Here is a 21256-nt window from a genome sequence, read left to right as displayed (position 1 = left end):
CTACGAATACTACCTATTATCGTATCTGGGAGAAGTTTGTTGCTTATGCTCTTGATAAAGGCTTCGACAGTCTGCGTCCAGAAGTCCAGAATATATTGGATTTTTTACAAACAGGAGTGGGCAAGGGTCTCAGTGTGGCAGCTATTAAAGTTCAGGTGTCTGCTCTTTCAGCCTTGACAAACCACCGATGGGCGGTCCATCCATTGGTGATAGTTTGTGCAAGCAGTTTTCAAGATCCGTCCACCTAGAAAGCCTTTCTTCCCAAAGTGGGATCTGACAATGGTATTGGAGGTATTGTCTTCCCCTCCTTTCTTCCCACTTCAATCAATTTCTTTGGAGAATTTAGTTCTAAGAACAGTCTTTCTAACCGCTATGGCATCCGGAAAGAGAGTCTCAGACTTACAGGCCCTGGGTTGTGCCAATAACCTATTTGGAGTTTTTCCCAGATAGGGTAGTGGTTAGGCCTGTGTTACATTTCATCCCAAAGGTTGCTTCAGGATTCCATATAAATCAGGAACTCTCTCTACCTACTTTCTTCTTGGAGGAGGCATGTCACCCACTGGATGTGGGACAATCAATTAAGTCTTATCTGGAGGCCACGGCCTCTTTCAGGTCTTCCGACCACTTATTTATTAATTTCAGAGGTCCAAGAAAGGGCATGCAGGTTACCTCTAGGACCATTGCTTCTTGGCTGGTTAAGACGATTCAAAAATGTTACAGCATTAGAGGGTTACCTGTTCCGAGAGAGATTAATGCTCATTCTATCAGGGGCATGTCTGCCTCCTGGGCATGTTTTTCTAAAGTTTCAGTTGAATCTGTATGTAGAGCAGCAGGTTGGTCTTCTGTAAGCACATTCCTCAAACATTATCATGTTGATCCTGCTGCCTTGTCTTCTGTGGATTTTGGAAGAGCTGTATTATCTGTGTAAATAAATTTTGTTACTTTTGCAGCATTCCCTCCCTCAAGTGTGATTTGTTACATCCCATATGTATGCCGCCATGTTTGGTCCAGGAAATCGGAAAATTGTATACTCACCTTCCGTAATTTTCCTTTCCTGGATCAAACGATGGCGGCATACTAATCCCTCCCTCTGGTCCATTCGAGGACTGATTTACACCAAGAATGGCTGGAGGGGGCAGGTCAAAGGGTTTTATAGGTAGTCTGTCCTATCGGGTTCAGGGGGCGGAGCCATAACCCATATGTATGCCGCCATCGTTTGATCCAGGAAAGGAAAATTACGGAAGGTGAGTATACAATTTTCCGATTTCCTATGGGTCCTTTCTCACATGTCCATCTTTACCCTACCTGGGCTAGTCCTTTATGTTTCCACAAATGCACAAAATACCCAACCTACACAATTTCTCCCACAGGATAGCCTGGATCTGCTGCAGAGTGCAGCAGAAGTTGCCATGGACCGCCAGAGGAGTACAACGTATTCATGTTAATAGAAGATGCTGCCACTCTGGCAAGTGTGACCTAAACCTAAGAGGACTTCAGTTGTGTTTAAACAATTACTTACCCACCACAATCCCAAAGATTTAATACTAGATTCCCCAAAAACCGCACATGAGAATGTTCAACATCAACTGCAAGAAAAAGAATAAAAAAAAAAAAGTTATATTACAATAATTTTTTTTTTTTTACACATCCATATAGATTTTTTTTTTACTTTTCAGATACTTACTTGTGGCACCCAAACGACGTGTGTCCCGCGCTATGTAATTTGCAAAGATAATGGATCTCATGCTGGTCTTTCCTGACCCACTCTTACCCATCAGAAGAACCTGCAAAATAAAATAAGCATCCCGTGCTCAAAATATAGGTTCTCTCTTTAATGCTGGATACACACGGGGCGTTCCCGCACTCAATGCGCCCGCCGATTTGCGTCGACTCGATTATTTCCTAGCGCATTTTGATGATTGTTCGGTCGATTTAAAGTATGGCAAATCGACCTAACGATGCATCGAAACGCAAATTGGACATGTCGGAAATATTCGAGTCAACGCGAATCGACAGGCGCATTGAGTGCGGGAACGCACCGCGTGTATCCAGCATAAGACTTCTAGACTCTAATATCTTGCACCACATATTTCACACACAATTTGCAAACGTTAATTTATTGCATTATTTTAATTATTAGACTAGAATTCTTTCAAATGTATTTTATATTACCAGGCATTAAAACAGACGATCTGTTAATGCATAGTTACAAAGTTGCCTAGGTTGAAAAAAATAAAATAAAAATGTATCCATAATGTTGAACATCACAAACCATCTACCTGATTGGATCAAGATATCATCTTCCTACATATAGCTGTCATAGCTATGGATGCCCTTCAAAAGTAAAGAAAGCATCCAACCTCTTTTTAAATGCAAGTTTAGAATTTGCCATAAGTACTTCCTGTGGCAAGATATTCCATTGTAGCCACTGTAAAGGTGTCCAAATGCTAATCGATTTTGCCAGGCAGATTGAGGCCTGATCATATCTGCCAGATATCAATAACCCATCATGCCTCCCCAAATGTAATCCTGATAGATTTCTGCATACATGTGATCAAAATGATCAGTCTAGATGGAATATTATTCTCAAAGGGCGGCAGAGTGAGGTCGCGGTGGTATGAAATTTGCATGTGGCAGTATACCTGGGTCACTAGTCCTGGTGGATCTGATCAGCAGATGAAGGTCCTTTAAACAAGGTGTGTATGAGATCTCCAGATGATATAGACTATGAATGCATTTTGCAGAAACTGATCTTTGATGTGTACAGCATCTTTAGAAAGATCAGTATTTCAAACCTCCCTTATAAACCTGTGAGGGCTCGTTTCCACTATCGCGAATCCGCATGCGTCCAACGCATGCGGATTCGCACACGTAATGCAAGTGAATGGACCGGTTTCCACTGGAGCGTTTGCGTGGTGCGTTTTTATGAGCGGTGAAAAAACGCACAAAAGAGCCAACGAATTCGCCTGCTAGTGGAATGCATGCGAATCGCCGCTAATGTATTTAATAGGGAAATCGCATTTTACGCGATTACGCATGCGATTCCGCATAGGAACCAATGTAAATTAACACAGGCAGTGACATGGTTAAAAACGCACATAGCCTAACCTATGCGAAATCGCATGCGTAATCGCGTAAAATAACGCGTAAAAAACGCACCTGCATGCGATTTCTTCTGCGGTGGAATCCAGGCGATTCCGCACCGCTACAGTGGAAACGAGCCCTCAAGACAAATTCCTCAGTTTGCAAAGATTTTCATATGATGGGTCTACTCAGCTTAATAGAAGGACATACTGGGCATGCTCAGTGCTAGAGTCTTCTCGTGCATGACTGTGCAGGGAAATGCTCATGATTTATGCACCGCATGCCGCAATACCCCAGAAGTATTTCCGGGGTCTCACCCATCATGCTGGCAGAACGTGATTTTTAAACTGAACAAAAATGATAGCAGTGGCGGAAAAGAAGTCAGCGAGGAGTCATACTTAGGGTAATATGTTTTTATAATACAAATAAAGGAGGTTTCAGGTTTCCTTTAAGCAATGCACGATGTCAGAGTTTTAGTGTAGATTTGGCCTGAATAGCTTAGTTTCCTGTACAGAGATTCTGAATTGCCAAAATGTGTTAATTTGATAGAATTCTTTCACGCCAAAAATTGTAAACCAAAATCGCAAATGCAACGCATTTTGCACTTTTCACTATGGTGGCCTCAATCAAAATGCAGGAAAAAAAATGTAGCAGAAGTACGATTACCTTTTTAGAAAAATCGGAGACTTCTTCACTATGAATGCATTACCATGATTCGAATTGTAACTTTACTGTACGTACCTTAGGAAAACTAAAGCATTTTCAAAAACAAAATGGAACTCAGACAGTGTGAAAGGGCCCCTACTGCCCACTAATCATGTAAATACATGCATACTAGATGTTTTACGCCTGACATGCACATATAAAGTGTGCGCATTATTAGTATGTGCATATTTAATTATCAGGGGATGTAAATGCTAAAGACAAATATTATGCAATTCATATCATCTATTCAGGAAATTGTGTTATTTGGGTCAAACCTACACTTGAACGCCAAAAGTCGAGGTGAGTCTGCACTGTCGACATACACAGCTACAGAAACTAACAGTGAAAGATTTTTTTTTTTTACAGATCTTTTCTAAAATTAAAATTACATTTCTTCTTTTTTAAGTTAAAGTCTCATTATGTGACAAAGTTCCACATTCAGGCAAAGATCCAGTTTACAGAGCCACTATGAGTATGCGGTTGCCACTCAAAGGGATTTCCTGCAAGCCTGACCGCTACTAATGAGTATAGGTGGCCATACAATAGCCGACCATCCAATTCGATTATTATAATCGATTTGGATGGAAATTGGTGCTGCCAAGTGCATGCCCGACAAAGCGACCGATTTCAGGACAGAAATTGGCCACACAGTCGATTGCGCATGCTGCAAGATGTCAGGCCGAAGTTGGTTGCTCGGGTGTGCGGCGGTACGGCGGCCGATTTGCGAACAAGCAACGAGACGACGAAACTCCTGCCGCTGCAATGTATAAATGTATGTAGTGTGTACATTTATACATTACCTGTCCGGTGTCAGCCTCCACACGGTTTCAGTCCATCTCGCCGGGAGCGGCATACACGCTGGCGGCGCATAGCGTATATGCGGCTGTTACCCGGCAAGATGGACGGACACCGTCCGGAAGCTGCTACAGGACAGGTAATGTATAAATGCACATACTACATATATTTATACATTTGTACAGGTGGACGCGGCGGGCTCAGCCGATTCCCTGATGATTTCATGCTGAAATCGGATGTGAATAGGCCTGTAGTGTATGGGTAGATTCGACCAAGAGACAAATTTATCTCTAATCAGATTCGATTAGAGATAAAATTTGTCTCTTGGTCGAATCTGCCCATAATCTTCTAATAGATGGCAACCTTATGTGCATGTTTGGGGGCTTTTGTACACTGTGCAAACACACCACAAAATGTTCACTATCTAACCTTATAAGTACTGTACATTTTAAACAATGCTGTCCCCTTCTCAAATTACAGAGTGCTCATTGTGAGCAAAAACGCCTAGAAGTGTGTAAGGGGCTAAAAAGGACTTAAAAGCTCTCTTACTAAAAATGCTATGTAAAAACAGAATCTTGCCTTCTTGAAACAGAAGATATGTGTTATTATTTAGGCTGGAGTAAGCATATGAAGTATGCCACAATGCATCACTGTTGAATATGAGCTTAGTGGGCCATCTAATTTTGGGCGTTTCCAGTTCTCCCCCACAGAGCCATATTAATCCATTCCATACACAGAAGAAGATCAACCAGTCTGAAACAGTCTGTATGCATGTTGGATTAGTATGGCTCCATACAATTAACATGACACATCATTGCATTCCAGTGGTTGTGAAGGCGTATTTAGCTACCAGGGACAGCAAAGGACAATTTTGCACAGTCAGCAGTGATGCACTGTGGGACACCTCATAGGCTCACTCCAACCTAAATCATCACAAATACTTTTGTTTTAAGAAGGCAAAAATTCTGTTTCACTTCTCAAATTACATATTGGATCAACAGGAATATATGAGGGAGCAGGCTGGTGTTGTACTTTGTTCTCTGGTTGAACTCGATGGACGTATGTCTTTTTTCAACCCAAATAACTATATATACACGGTAGCGTACACTGGCATACAGTCTGATAAAGCCACTTTTTAACACAAACACCCCCCCCCCCCCCCTCCCATCATTTGTGATCAATTTGGGCAACAGTCTATGGTTACAGAATTATGTAGGTTGGAAAATGAAAAAAAAATGCAGCCAACAAGTTCCACCTGATAACTTTGGGACAGCACTATTGGGGCTTAGGGACAGCAAGACCGTCGCTATGAAATATTACTTTGAGCCAGAAACAGATGTCTACAAACACTATGGAAATCTCCCAATGCTACCTCAGTAGTGGGAAGCCTCTAAACGGTCCAGAGGCTTTCCTTCCCTGCCTGTCACCGATTCAGCGCTGAGACTCTATACCAGGCGTCAGGAACCTTTTTGGCTGAGCAAGCCATAAACGCCACATATTTTAAAATGTAATTCCATGGGAGCCATACAGTGTTTCAAACTGGGACAGTGCACATGCATAGCAGAGGGCTCACGTCCCTGTGGCCATGGTTATATGTACAGTTGATCCTCCAGGCAGCGGAAGTGTCAGACACGTCTTCAGTTTCTCTTGGGTTTCAGCAATATCAGCAATTTCCCCAAGAGCCAGACAGGAGAAATGCAGACTAACAGCTTGTACAATTAGCTGACTTAGAGGTTGATTCACTTTGTAGGACGAGATCTCCATACTTTGGCACAATAGGCTGCCTGTCAAGTGACAGCCTATTGGGCCAATCGAAGTGCAGGGATCTCGTCCTACAAAGTCACTGGACCGTACAGGGTCCAGAGTGGGACAGTTGGAGCGGACGTGGATTTTGGGGGGGGGGGGGGGTAGAGCATAAGTTAGTTAGTAGTGCATGCTTCAGCAGTAAAAATTTTACTTGCTCTGTCGCACTAAGCTGTGCTGCTTGCGCAGTGTAGCTTGGTGAATCAACCTCTACTGATTTGTCTGTGAGCCAGATGCAGCCATCAAAAGAGCCACATCTGGCTCCCGAGCCATAGGTTCCCTACCCCTGCTCTATACCAATGTGTGTTTAATAGGTTTATTTCATCCGCTGTTCTGGTCATAGATGTGCACATCCAATTGGGCATGCGTGAATAAGGACAGCGCACACCCACCAAAATGAACCACTCGTGCACTGAGGAAAAAAGCCATGCAAGAGTGGCTTTGTTCTACTGGGCATGGACAGACCTTACTTACATATGCCCAGTTCGGATGTGTTCATCAAGGGTAAGGAGAAACTTATTAGACTCACACTCAAATGGGTCTGTGCCCTGCATCAGTGGGTTGTAGGAGGATCTGGGAAATCTATGGACACATATACAAGGACGTTTTCCCATCTGAATTGGGACTTGATTCCTCAGGCAACAGTTTGGGTAAACGGACCTTATTCGTGCATGCCTAGTATAGAAGCTCTTGTACACAGTGACCGTGCAGCCACAAAAAACATTCATCAAAGTCTTGTCAAATATGCTTAGAGGGACCCAGCGGTTCCTGGAAGTGTGTGCTGCAGGATGACCAGAGAAACATCTGGACTTTCCCGAGGCTTCCCAGTACTGAGGGAAGTATCTAATGCTTTATAAAATATTGCTTCAGGTATGACCTAACTTATTCACCCATACTCTAAAGCTCTTCTCCAAGTCTGATATTCCCAGCTGTGTCCCACCTTGCTTTTATGCCGCTATGGTCAAAATACATAACTGTACATTTATACAAATGAAATGTTATCTGTCATTTTCCTGCCTATAAAATAAAAATCCACCCTGTCAATATAATTCTGTAATTCTGCAGTATGTCACTGCCTTGCTGAGTGTTGATGAACAATTCTTCTGTACTAGCAGACCTAAGCCTGTTAACATAACAGGCTCTAGGCCTCCCTCACAACCCTCCCCCTCTCGCCCCTATGATCGCCGCCGCATGTCAGCATGCCCACCCACACTCCTGGCCCTGTCCTCCTGTCCCAACGGCCGCCCGTGTGCCACACATTCGCAGTAGCGCAAAAGCACAGGATGGGACGCAGAGACACAGGGGTTTTATATTATAGGATTATCTGCAAACATGGTGACACCACTTCCCTTTTGAACAACGAGGTAATAAATAAACTGGACCAATTGGCAGAACCCACTACTAACAGTCGGAGCAGTGCTTTTCAGCGCTGCTAGATTTGGGCGCAGCCAGCGCCGCCATAGACTGTAATGGGAATCAGTCTATAGCGGCGCTCAGTGAGGAAGGTCGGCTCCGTCAGAAGACGGAGCCGAAGTTGCTTAAAAAACACAATAATTCGGCCTCCAGCAATCGCTGGAAGCCGAATTATTTCATTCCCCCACTATCCATGTCGGCCTGGAGGGGGAATAGTAATTAAAACGCCCCGGACTTGTGCAGAAGCAGGACCAGCCATTTAACAGCTGGATCCTGCGCCCAAGTCTACCAGCGCCGTATTCAAATGTACGCACTAACAGTTGCCTTTTTTGAGAACGATCAATTTATTGCTTTTAATACACAAATAATGTTGGTGCTGTATACATAAAATAATAAGTGCCAAAAAGTGTCTTCCTTTGTAGCAATGCTTTTTCCTGTAACTTTTCAAATAAAATAATTTAATATACCTTTTTCTTCATGGCTAAACTGGGCATCACACAGGTGGTATATTCTGCAAGCAAATACAAATCAGGTTACTTTATGCTGCTAACAAATTCCATGAAATTTAACAATCAGCTGTTCTGTATAATGTTTTAATGCATAGACACAGCATTCCACAAGATACACACTTTTCTGATTTCGATTAGTTCCCAATCTGAACCAACTGCAGAACATACAGCCCGATATACCCCAAACCTGATATAATGGGTTACCCAAAGGTAGTAACTAACAACAATCGTCACCACTCATCATTTCACTTAGCGAGAATATCGAATTGTGCATTGTCCGATCTGCAGCTCCCATAAAACTAAAACGCCAATAACAACATACTGTAATATAATACACACAGAGGAATAGATAATAAACGCCACCCTACTTTGTGTAAGCGAAGACCCGGATGTGCTACTATCACATGACTAATCACAAGGGTTATAGGAGGGCCTTTGGTGATATCACCATCACGTGATTGGTCGCACACGTGACGTGGGCAGAACGAATTAAGGCAGAGCGGATTGCAGGTGTTGTGTCTGATTATGCTGCCTGTGGATTTGAGCTGCCCCGCATGCGCAGTAGGAGACTGTGCGGCCACATTTCTATAGAATGATGCTGCAGGCTCACTGAGAGGCGTTCTGTAGAGGAAGTGAGAAACTGTGGGGGCTGGGGAGAGTCTGAGAAATCTCACACACTACAAGAATGATGTGCGTGTTCACCTAATAGTGTACAGAAAGCTGCTGTAAAATCAACTGCATTATCAGACACCAGAAGGATTTGGTATGAAGATGAATGGATTGAGGAAACCAGGTTAATGGGCAGAGACCTACATGTAGTAGTAATATGGGAATATTGTAACAGTGAGAGCCTGTTTCCACTACACTCAGATGGGATGCAGAAAAACTGACTTCAATGAATGCCTATGGGAAAATCTACATCAGAAAAATTGCATTTAGTGGAAACAGGCCCATAGGTATTCATTAGAGTCAGTTTTTCTGCATCAAATCTGCGTGTAGTGGAAGCAGGCCCTTAAAGTGCCCATACTTTACTTGATACTGTGGCTTTAACAACCTTCACGCCCGATCAAGTTATCAATCTAATTCCACCTGAAATCAGTCAAATGGCTGGATTGGGAATGGCAGGAAAATCTCACTTGCAAAGGCTTGATTGGGTGTGCGACAGGAACAGTGTTCAGTGTTATGCCAACTGGCGTCCCCTCAAGTGTATAAGGGCCACCCAGTCCCATGCCTGTGTGCAGTGTTAAAGGCTCAACTATCTGTTGGCCCAACTCCTGGCCTCTGGTGTCTGCTGTCGCCACAAGTGCCGTTTCTACATGTCACTGGAGCATGATATTGCACATGCCGAGTCACGTGGCACAGGTGCTTGCAGTGACTCTGAACACTGGAGGAGGCCAGGAGTCCTGCAGGGTGATTTACAATAATTTTAATGCTGAAATCTACTGGAAGTCGTTGTGATGTGTGTGAACAGGCAATAGGTCTCTCTCAGGTCTGATCAGAGAGGGTCTATCTAATGGTCAACCGGGCCATACATGGAGTGATATATGGCCACCTTAAAGTGGATCCGAGATAAAATTTTACTCATTGCATAATTGTGTCCCTTTCCTGTAGTTTATAGGGCATTCCTCAAGCCAAATACTTTTTTGTTTTAATACTTTAATTCCCTATAAACTAAACAAGCCTCGCCCACAGCTTTTCACAGTGCCAAGGCATTTTCAGACCATAGCAAGGGCTTACAGGAGCTCAGTTATGGCAGGAGGAGGGGGAGGTGTTACTAGCCATTGATTTCAAAGGCAGAGGGGAGGAGGGAGAAGGAGAGGGGACTGAATTTACACTCAAGAAAGCTGATACCATCTCCAGCCCTTAGCCTGTAACAATATGACAAAAAGAACATGGCTGCCCTCATCGTATCATAGGAATAAATAATCATACACTTTTTAAACTTTTGCAGCTAGATATGCTGTGTAAACTATCTAAACCTTAGATAAGATATATAGACAAGTTACTTCTTATAGTTAGTTTTTCATCTCGGATCCGCTTTAAAGGACTTACGAGGCAAATTTTAGAAAAAATGTTAGTTACCTTATTGCAATATCAGACCTCAGGGCAGACGATCAGTGCTTCCCATGTCAGTTTCAGGCGCTCTGTTATCTAAATCCAGGATTCATTTCAGGCCCCGACCCTCTGCAGGGTCGCCTGAACTTATGAGATAAGAATTGCCGCTTTAAACAGCAATGTGAGTTACACTCGTGGCCGCCACATAGCGGCTCCCTCCCCCGCTGTGAGCCGCTGCTAGGAGGGAGCCGCTGCTAGGAGGGAGACCGCTGCTATAGTAGGCAGCCCTGCCGGTATCATCCATTCACATGCCGCAGCCTCCCTTCCCCGACCCGCCGAGCAGCCAGCACATCTACCTCCTTTTGCGGAGGAATTCTGGACATGCGGTCACTGAAGAAGAGCCGCTGGCTCATATTAAGCAGAGAGTCACTGAGGAGCCGCTGGTGAGCCGGCTCACGTACGAGCGGAGTGCGGATAACAAAGAACCGCTGGTGATTCTGATGTTCCATGCAGCAATACCTTTACTGGGTCCCAATCTCCACAATCTTCCCATAATTCCTTAATACAATCCAACACACCCTTCCAAAAACCCGATATTACTGGACACTCCCACACTAAATGCATTAAAGACCCCTTTGCTCCAAACCCCCTCCAACATCTTCACTTCACCCCCTGAAACATTGTAGCCAACCTATCCGGTGTTCTATACCATCTTGTCAATAATTTGAAATTAATTTCCTTAATTCTAGAGCTAACTGATGTAGCATGAGCCAAAATGCATATTTTCCTTTTCAACCCATCTTCTAAAGAGATGCCAGCGTCCTTAATGGAGAAGTTTCTGGTGGTGGGAGCAGTGAGAACAATTCTATTGTGCTGTGCCTGGGCATTGCTAAAAATCTAACACTCCGCATCTTTATGCAATCGTTGTGCGCCTGATGTAGTCACGTTGGTCTGACCATATTAACAACCCCCGCCAGGGCAGTCATGGTGCACCACTCTGAGTTCAGACCAGCATGTGTATGGACCTTTCGGGTTGGTTCAGGCGGATGTCTCAATCACCTGCCCAATGTCTCGTCCAAATGATTTTCTGCAAGCAGAAAATCATTTGTTGACTTTCAATAGCGATTCCCAGCGATCGTCATTTTTCATCTCGCAGGGGGACACAGAAGTGTGGCACTAATGGACCCCAGAATGACCAGACCGCTCTGCTTCCAGACAGTGGAAAAAATAAAGATCAAAATGCTGCTTTTGCATAAACAGCAGTAAATGACGTGCAAGTGTGCATGTGAACTGGCCCTTAGTTGTTGTACCACACAAGAGAGAGGTTTTAGGTAAACACTGGACAGTATTTATTTCTGCATCTGTAGATGTATTTCTTCATCCATATTTGAGGAGGATTTTTCTATTTGTGATTAAAAAGTTTAATGTAACTTTTTGACATGATTTTGTATTTGAACGTTTTATTATACTCAAAATGGATACTAGAACCTTGCTTGACGGATTTTAGTAAGTTGCAAGCAAAAATTTCATGAAAATTAATTGAACCACTTTTTGCACAGAAATCCTGCCGCCATTGAACGCTAGAGCATGAAAATGGCTGTGAAGAAATGTCATTTTTCTGGAGAAAAAAAAAGATGCTTGGAAAATAGGCTCAGATGTGGTGATGTTATTTATTTTGAAGTCAGAAATAAAACTATGCCGACTAATTGTGGCATAGTTAATAATTTGAACATATAGGATTTCAGCACTAATGAACTTCATAAACTGTGGTTTGAAGGAGGAAGTGCTTGAATCATTTTACACGTTTGCAGTTTGTTTCCATTCACAAACCACATCTACATTAGACACAGTCAGACTATACGTCTAATTTGTCTAACAGGAATTAAAGGGTGGGGCTTGGTACCCACACAGGCAAGTCTCTCTGTGCTAGCTCGCAATATGAGTACAGTGAAGACAAGCCATGGAAAGGAAAGGTAATGCCATCATTTTGCTATAGCTGACACACAGATTATGAAAGTCTTTCTAGAACAAATTCTTTATGTAATGTAAATATTGTTATTATCATTTGTATGATATGGAGATATTACTTCTCATTAACAAAAGAAAGATCGTCATTTCTTTTCTCTAGTATTATTATCACTAACAAATATTGTTTAGGTTTCATTCACAGCATACACTTTGTAACATGCGTGCAAAAAGGCTCATGCAATTGCAAATCACACCAGATTTTGTAGTGATTTCTTTAGTGAATAGTGCTATGCGCACAAAAATCATTGCTGGACAAGTGCACCATTTAGAGGGTATATGATGTAAATGGTTCCACATCATATGTTTTTATGGGTGTATTATTGCATGTGAAAATGTAAACTAAAATAGAATACAAAAATGCATTTAGTGTGCACAAAGCCTTATATAGCAGTATTATTGTCCATGGCACCATGCAATTAATGTGTTATACACAACACACACATAATTTACATGACACAGACAAGGGTAATATAAGTTCTCTAGCTGCATGTTGCACATCCAGTAGAAAGGACATATATCATATACTAATGAGGCCCATTGTACAGCAATACCAAGACTCAATGGCCTCAATTCTGGTAGCTATGTGCGGTAAATATATATATATTTTTTGCCGGTAGCATACCTCACGTGATATTTTCCTTCTTTTTTAGCAATTCTGAAAGATTTTTCCGCATTTCCTAACATGTTGTAAAATGTGTAGTGAAACGTGCGGTAAATGCATAAAGTGTGGTAAAAAGTGTGGTATTTCAGTGGTAAGCATGTGGCAAATAAATAATAGTAGTCTTTAACCTCCCTGATGGTCTGATTCCCGTGGCCGTAGGGAAGTTTTTTTTTGCATATTTTTTTTTCCTATCATGTAGCTAGCCTAGCGCTAGCTACATGATGCCCCCCTCCCTGCGGCGTCCCTCCCACCCCTCCGATCGCCGGCAGCGTGCTTGCCCATAAGGAAATCCCGTTCTGAACGGGATATCCTTTAGGGCTTCCCCCGTCGCGATGACGTCATTGACGTCGTGACGTCAGAGGGAGTCCCGATCTACCCCTCAGCGCTTCCTGGCACTGATTGGCCAGGCTGCGCACGGGGTCTCGGGGGGGGGGGGGGGCCTCTAACGCGGCAGGTAGCGGCGAGTGGCGGCGATCGCGGTATACACGCAGCTAGCAAAGTGCTAGCTGCGTGTAATAAAAAAAAATCGTTGGTTGTTACGATAAAAATGCCAGTTAAATATATCATATAGGAGACACACATAGTGATATTTGAGAAGTGAAATGAAGTTTATAGGATTTCCAGAAAGTGTGCAATAATTGTTTAAACAAATTTAGGCAGGTGCATAAATTTGGGCACCACAAAATAGAAATGAAATCAATATTTAGTAGATCCTCCTTTTGCAGAAACTACAGCCTCTAAACGCTTCCTGTAGGTTCCAATGAGAGTCTGGATTCTGGTTGAAGGTATTTTGGAACATTCCTCTTTACAAAACATGTCCAGTTCATTCAGGTTTGATGGCTTCCGAGCATGGACAGCTCTCTTTAACTCACACCACAGATTTTCAATTATATTCAGGTCTGGGGACTGAGATGGCCAATCCAGAACGTTGTACTTGTTCCTCTGCATGAATGCCTTAGTGGATTTTGAGCAGTGTTTAGGGTTGTTGTCTTGTTGTGAGAATCTGCTCAGCTGCCTGTGCAGACAGGCAGCGTTTTGACCACTGTTCACGTCTGCATTCTGCAGGTCTCTTTAAGAGAGACTTTCTGTCAGTTCTGCAGCTTGTGTTGCTGAGGAATTTGCATACATTAGTCATGCAAATCCGTTACCTGCCTTCTTTTGATGACTAGCACTATAAAAGCATTCTGCTCCCAGAATGCTTTGCTGGACATTTCCCTTCCATGGTCTGTTCCTGATGGACACTGCTGGAGTGTCAGCCATTGCTATCTAGTATAGTTAATTCCTGGGGGTTGCTTTAGGCTCCCCTTCTAGTCCAGTCAGGTTGTATTATCTGTTTTGCCTGTTCCGTCTGTCTTGTGTTTGGATCGTACAAGCCCTAGCGTTAGCGGCTGTGGATCCTTCTGATTGAGTCTGGAGTGTAGGTTGAAACAGCGGTTGTTTCTGCCTACCTCATCTGTTCTGTCTGCCGTGTGTTTGGATCGCACTCGCCCTAGCGCTAGTGCTGGGGATCCTTCTGTTCTGTCTCCTGGGATTGCGCTAGCCACTTTTCGCTAGCGCTGGGGATCCTTCTGTTCTGTCTTCTGGGATCGCGCTAGCCACTTTTCGCTAGCGCTGGGGATCCCTCTGTTCTGCTACTCTGTCTCCTGGGATCGCGCTAGCTACTTTTCGCTAGCGCTGGGGATCCTTCTGTTCTGTCTTCTGGGATCGCGCTAGCTACTTTTCGCTAGCGCTGGGGATCCTTCTGTTCTGTCTTCTGGGATCGCGCTAGCCACTTTTCGCTAGCGCTGGGGATCCTTCTGTTCTGCTACTCTGTACTTGGATCGCGCTAGCCACTTTTCGCTAGTGCTGTGGATCCTATCTCTCGCTTGTCCCTGTTTTCGTGTGTCTGTCTTGTCTGGTTCGAAACGCTTGCTGTAGGCTCGGTGAGGTAACCGTTAAGCAAGCGCTCGCGTTCTCTGTTTCGTGTTTGTCTGTCTTTGGTTAGTTAGGCGTGCTTGTCTCTGTTGTGCGTAACACGCGGAGACCGCGCACGAACGCGTGCACTGTTGCGAATGAGTGCGGTGTTCGCGTTCAGCTAGCATTTGCTATTTTCTTTATCTTTCTCTTTGTATGATTTGCTGTGCCTTTGCTACCCTTGTGCTCTGTCCTGCTCAGTCTTGTGTCGCTATTGGCAATCGCCATTCTTGCGATTGCGTTTCCTACTTCGTTTCCGCCGTTGTGTGTTCGCCGTCGCTGGGTGGCGACTAATTTGGTGGGCACACATTGGTTCTGTCCTTTTGCTCTGTTCCCTGTGGGCTATCCAGCCCTGCCTGATTGTACCTTGTCCCGGATCTGTACAATTCCCATTTGGCATCTGTGGCTGTGCAGCGGCTGTGTTCGCCTGCACTCCACAGCGCCATCTGCCGGTGGGAATTGCCCTCTGCGGGTGCATAGCACCTAGCCTGGGTGTCCGCAATAATACGCTTGTGGAGGAAATCCGCCGCGTCAGCGCATGTCTGGTGCGCTGACCACGGAGACGATTCCGCAATCGTTACAGAATGTCCAGCCCAACCAAAATTCCCAGGGCAGAGGGAACCTTCGATTTTGTTCAGATGTCATTGCCTGAGGCAAAGGCATATGTGGATCCTATTATAGGTAGGATCGCACGCTATATTAAAGCAGTTAAAAAGTCTGTCCTCGTTCATGACCCCAACCCATATGGAGATTACCTAGATACTTAGTTGTTTGAACCGCCATTTGCCTCATGGGAGATTGGGGCCTTGTTGGAAGAGTTTGATTTCGATTGGAAAGCCTTTTGCGATTTTTATATCGCAAAGAGCGCGGATGACCTGAATGATTGTCTCGACTCTATGTACCTTTTGATCGATTCTGATGAATGTGATGAGTGTGATGTGGATCTGGTGATTTATGTGTGGCAGACTATTTTGGACGAATTGCACACACACCAACCAATTATTTCCAATAAAGAGACACCATTGTCACATGATTATTCCTGTCTTTCTGGGGTAAAGCAAGTGAGTTTGGACACTGTGCGACCTGAAATGAATGGGTGTGCCTCGACTGTGGACACCTGCGTGAATTCTGATGGAGTTTCCCTCGTTTGTTTAGAGGTTAAATCTGTGCGATCTGATGCCGGTTTCTCAGATGTTCCTGTCGATTGTGATCGGCGTGAGTGTGTCAGTTTTGTCAATGATTTGTGTGATCCCTTGTCATGTAAAAACAGATCTTCTTCTCTCAGTACTACTTTAAGATCCTCCATCTATGATCTTGCTATGGGGAAAATTCCCAAACTATGCAGTTTCAAGAGTAAAATTAATATGATTCCTCATGTTGTTGTCACAACTTCCCCTAACATGGTTCAGTATGAATGCTCAGACCTAGTCAGGTGTGAATGGGAGCCCCCGTTCCAGAAAAAACAGCTCGAAGCGTTGGCGTATGAATTGGAGAACGATTCAGAGTCGTTTTGTGAGTACTACATTGCCAGAAGTGAATCTGTCTTGAGAGCATGTATAAGTTATGCTTCCGCCTTAAGAGAAAAAAAGGGGTGTGAATTTGACTTTGTGAGTCCGCTGATTTGTATGTGGAAAATGATTCTGAATGAACTACGTGTACGTCATTCAGGTGACGTTTGTAAAGGTACATTGTCAGCTGGCGTTTCTGAGATCCAGCAATCCAGCGTGGAGACCTCAGAATCCCTGTCTTTGGAGTGTTCGGTTTCGCAACCTAAAGCGATTGTGGATTCGCAAATTTTGCGTTCTGTCTCCTCGGATTCGACATCGTTGGCCGAGTCTAAGAGTGAGACAGCACTTTGGTTTTGTGAACCTGATACTGAAGCACCTTTGCTCTGTCCAGAGAAGATGTCTCTGAGCCTGCCCTGTATCATGAATAAAGACATTATGTCCACCCGCATTGACATTTGCGAGTCTGATTCTGAAGTAAGTACTGACTCTCCACCCAGTAATCTGGATGAGTCAATATTACCTTGTTTAAAATCTCCTGCAGTGTCCCTAGAGGCTCGTCTAGGTATTGCAACCATTGTTACCTGTTTCTCTGCTATTTTGGAATTGCAGTCTGGTTTGACTGCTATGGAGGAATTTCCCTGCAGTGAAACGAAACTCAGAAAGCCAGAGTTAGTTTCACTAGATATTTCTGTGTATCCCTGTCCTGATGATGAAATTCAGTCTCAGTTTATGGTGGAACCTTCCCTGGGACATCTGCCCGGTTCACAAAATAAAGTTCAAGCCTTGCCCTGTAACATGGATAGTTCAGAATCCTTCTTAGGAAACTTGAAAAAGGATGTTCCTGAGGTCCTGTCTGACCTCCTGGAGATCTCCGAGTTCCTCCCAAAGGGTGCAGAACTTGTAGGAGACGTTTCCTGCCCCCCAAGTCCTTCTGAGGTGTTGCCCACTTCAGTAGGCATTGCTGCCTTGCTGGCTACCTTTTCAGCTCTGATGGAGCTTCACGCCTGTGTAGTCAATGATGATATTATTGTCACAGAAATTTCTGAATTTGTATCCGAGTCTTCTTTTGAAAGTCCAGTGCCTGTGACCTCCACTCATGATGATTCTCTGCCCGGTACTGGTTTTGGTCTTGACGTGCCGGACTCTGAGGTTGGCAGTTCCCCGACATGTCCTGAGGTTTCTCCTGTGCTGGTGTACCCCAGTGTGCTCTGTGACCCAGAAAGCCCAAGTGTGCCTCGGTTACCAGCGTACTCAGATGCTTCCTCGGTGGAGACATGCTCTGATATGGCCTGCCTGCTTGCATGCCCAGAAGTGGTCCCTGAAAGTCTTGATCTTGATGGGTGTCCTCGTAATTCTGAATCCGGAATTGTCATTGGTTCCATGGGGGTTCTTGGTAATTCTCCATGTGAGCCTGGTGATTGTTCTACCCTCTTGGGATCTCTGTGGAGCTTCAAAAGGTTCTGGGAGATTCCGGGAGAGATTTTGCTTGGTACCCTGGATAAGATCAACGGTGGCTTTTGTGTTGTAAGGGACACTTCGAACAGGTATTGTGGCAGGTTTGGTATTTTCGGACGCTCCTTGGAAGGTGGTGGGTATTGTCTGGAGGGTGTCGATGGCTTCTTCTCTGGCGTTCACAGTCCTGATGGGTGTTATACTGAGACTGGTAGTACTGATGGGCATGTTTCGGTGGCTTCTGTTTCCGATGAGGTCGGTTTCGGGTGGACTGACTCTGGAATTGGACCTTGTCGGGCTGCCCCGACCTTCATGAGTCTTCTGTTAGAATGGTTTGGAGATATCAGTTTTGAGGGTCGTCTGGAATTCGACCCTAGAAGGGGGGGTACTGTGAGAATCTGCTCAGCTGCCTGTGCAGACAGGCAGCGTTTTGACCACTGTTCACGTCTGCATTCTGCAGGTCTCTTTAAGAGAGACTTTCTGTCAGTTCTGCAGCTTGTGTTGCTGAGGAATTTGCATACATTAGTCATGCAAATCCGTTACCTGCCTTCTTTTGATGACTAGCACTATAAAAGCATTCTGCTCCCAGAATGCTTTGCTGGACATTTCCCTTCCATGGTCTGTTCCTGATGGACACTGCTGGAGTGTCAGCCATTGCTATCTAGTATAGTTAATTCCTGGGGGTTGCTTTAGGCTCCCCTTCTAGTCCAGTCAGGTTGTATTATCTGTTTTGCCTGTTCCGTCTGTCTTGTGTTTGGATCGTACAAGCCCTAGCGTTAGCGGCTGTGGATCCTTCTGATTGAGTCTGGAGTGTAGGTTGAAACAGCGGTTGTTTCTGCCTACCTCATCTGTTCTGTCTGCCGTGTGTTTGGATCGCACTCGCCCTAGCGCTAGTGCTGGGGATCCTTCTGTTCTGTCTCCTGGGATTGCGCTAGCCACTTTTCGCTAGCGCTGGGGATCCTTCTGTTCTGTCTTCTGGGATCGCGCTAGCCACTTTTCGCTAGCGCTGGGGATCCCTCTGTTCTGCTACTCTTGTCTCCTGGGATCGCGCTAGCTACTTTTCGCTAGCGCTGGGGATCCTTCTGTTCTGTCTTCTGGGATCGCGCTAGCTACTTTTCGCTAGCGCTGGGGATCCTTCTGTTCTGTCTTCTGGGATCGCGCTAGCCACTTTTCGCTAGCGCTGGGGATCCTTCTGTTCTGCTACTCTGTACTTGGATCGCGCTAGCCACTTTTCGCTAGTGCTGTGGATCCTATCTCTCGCTTGTCCCTGTTTTCGTGTGTCTGTCTTGTCTGGTTCGAAACGCTTGCTGTAGGCTCGGTGAGGTAACCGTTAAGCAAGCGCTCGCGTTCTCTGTTTCGTGTTTGTCTGTCTTTGGTTAGTTAGGCGTGCTTGTCTCTGTTGTGCGTAACACGCGGAGACCGCGCACGAACGCGTGCACTGTTGCGAATGAGTGCGGTGTTCGCGTTCAGCTAGCATTTGTTATTTTCTTTATCTTTCTCTTTGTATGATTTGCTGTGCCTTTGCTACCCTTGTGCTCTGTCCTGCTCAGTCTTGTGTCGCTATTGGCAATCGCCATTCTTGCGATTGCGTTTCCTACTTCGTTTCCGCCGTTGTGTGTTCGCCGTCACTGGGTGGCGACTAATTTGGTGGGCACACATTGGTTCTGTCCTTTTGCTCTGTTCCCTGTGGGCTATCCAGCCCTGCCTGATTGTACCTTGTCCCGGATCTGTACAATTCCCATTTGGCATCTGTGGCTGCGCAGCGGCTGTGTTCGCCTGCACTCCACAGCGCCATCTGCCGGTGGGAATTGCCCTCTGCGGGTGCATAGCACCTAGCCTGGGTGTCCGCAATAATACGCTTGTGGAGGAAATCCGCCGCGTCAGCGCATGTCTGGTGCGCTGACCACGGAGACGATTCCGCAATCGTTACACTTGTTGAAAGATCCAGCCCTGGCGCAGCTTCAGCTTTGTCACTGATTCCTGGACATTGGTCTCCAGAATCTGCTGATACTGAGTGGAATCCATGCGTCCCTCAACTTTGACAAGATTCCCAGTCCCTGCACTAGCAGACAGCCCCATAGCTTGATGGAACCACCACCATATTTTACTATAGGTAGCAGGTGTTTTTCTTGGCATGCTGTGTTCTTTTTCCTCCATGCATAATGCCCCTTGTTCTGCCCAAATAATTCTTTTTTCATCAGTTCACAGCATCTTATTCCAAAATGAAGCTGGCTTGTCCAAATGTGCTTTAGCATGCCTGAAGCGGCTCTGTTTGTGCTGGGGGCGGAGAAAAGGCTTCCTCTGCATCACTCTCGCGTACAGCATCTCCTTGTGTAAAGTGCGCTGAATGGTTGAACGATGCACAGTGACTCCATCTGCAGCAAGATGATTTTGTAGGTCGTTGGTGCTGGTCTGTGGGTTGATTCTGACTGTTCTCACCATTCGTTGCTTCTGTCTATCTGAGACTTTTTTTGGTCTGTCACTTTGAGCCTTAACTTGAACTGAGCCTGTGGTCTTCCATTTCCTCAATGTGTTCCTAACTGTGGAAACAGACAGCTGAAATCTCTGAGACAGCTTTCTGTATCCTTCCCCTAAACCATGATGGTGAACAATCTTTGTCTTCAGGTCATTTGAGAGTTGTTTTGAGACCCCCATGTTGCTATTCATCAGAGAAAAATAAAAGAGGAGGGAAACTTACAATTAACCTCCTTAAATACTCTTTCTCATAATTGGACTCACTTGTGTAGGTCAGGGGTCACTGAGCATACTAAGCCAATTTGAGTTCCAGTAATTCGTTCTAAAGGTTTTGGAATCAATATAATGACAACAGTGCCCAAATTTATGCACCTGCCTAATTTTGTTTAAACAATTATTGCACACTTTCTGTAATTCCAATAAACTTAATTTCACTTCTCAAATATCACTGTGTGTGTCTCCTATATCATATATTTAACTGACATTTTTTTATTGTAACAACCAACAATTTATACAGGAAATACATGACGATTAACAAGGTTGCCCAAACTTTCACATCCCACTGTAGCTAAAACTTTTTTCCTCCATGTGCAGATCATGTTCCCTAGTCCTTTGCACAAGCCTAGAGAAAAAAGGCTCATCTGCCAAGCTTTCATATTGCCATCTGATGTATTTATACATGTTAAATTACATGTAATTACATGTTAGATCTCCTCTAATGCATATTTTCTCCAGACTTGGGCCTCTTTTCCATGGACTGTTGACTGTTGTCTCAACCTCTCACAACTGCTCACTGCTGCCTGATAACTGCTTGT

General features: G+C 44.7%; 2 protein-coding genes across 4 annotated transcripts in view; one reads left to right on the top strand and one right to left on the bottom strand.

The window, feature by feature from the left end:
- Window positions 1-8738, bottom strand: part of LOC137527545 (ras-related GTP-binding protein A) — a 38013-nt gene extending 29275 nt beyond the window's left edge. Inside the window, exons 1-4 of one of the 2 annotated variants that reach the window (XM_068248095.1) lie at window positions 8678-8738; window positions 8268-8311; window positions 1685-1784; window positions 1520-1586 (exon numbers count right to left, since the gene is read on the bottom strand). In XM_068248095.1, coding sequence (XP_068104196.1) covers window positions 1520-1586; window positions 1685-1784; window positions 8268-8294 — 194 coding nt within the window. In that variant the 5' untranslated portion in view covers window positions 8295-8311; window positions 8678-8738. Of the gene's footprint in view, window positions 1-1519; window positions 1587-1684; window positions 1785-8267; window positions 8312-8429; window positions 8449-8677 lie in introns of those variants that run through there. The other variant, XM_068248094.1, reaches the window with a different exon arrangement.
- Window positions 8739-8906: 168 nt separating this feature from the next.
- LOC137527544 (regulator of cell cycle RGCC-like) overlaps window positions 8907-21256 on the top strand; it is a 67174-nt gene continuing 54824 nt past the window's right edge. Inside the window, exon 1 of one of the 2 annotated variants that reach the window (XM_068248092.1) lies at window positions 8907-9102. In XM_068248092.1, coding sequence (XP_068104193.1) covers window positions 9075-9102 — 28 coding nt within the window. In that variant the 5' untranslated portion in view covers window positions 8907-9074. Of the gene's footprint in view, window positions 9103-12278; window positions 12338-21256 lie in introns of those variants that run through there. The other variant, XM_068248093.1, reaches the window with a different exon arrangement.

The sequence above is a fragment of the Hyperolius riggenbachi genome, chromosome 8 (assembly GCF_040937935.1).
Source record: "Hyperolius riggenbachi isolate aHypRig1 chromosome 8, aHypRig1.pri, whole genome shotgun sequence".
Classification (NCBI taxonomy): Eukaryota; Metazoa; Chordata; class Amphibia; order Anura; family Hyperoliidae; genus Hyperolius; species Hyperolius riggenbachi.
The sequence above is the reverse complement of the archived record's forward strand: the minus strand, read 5'-3'. Positions and strand labels throughout refer to the sequence as shown.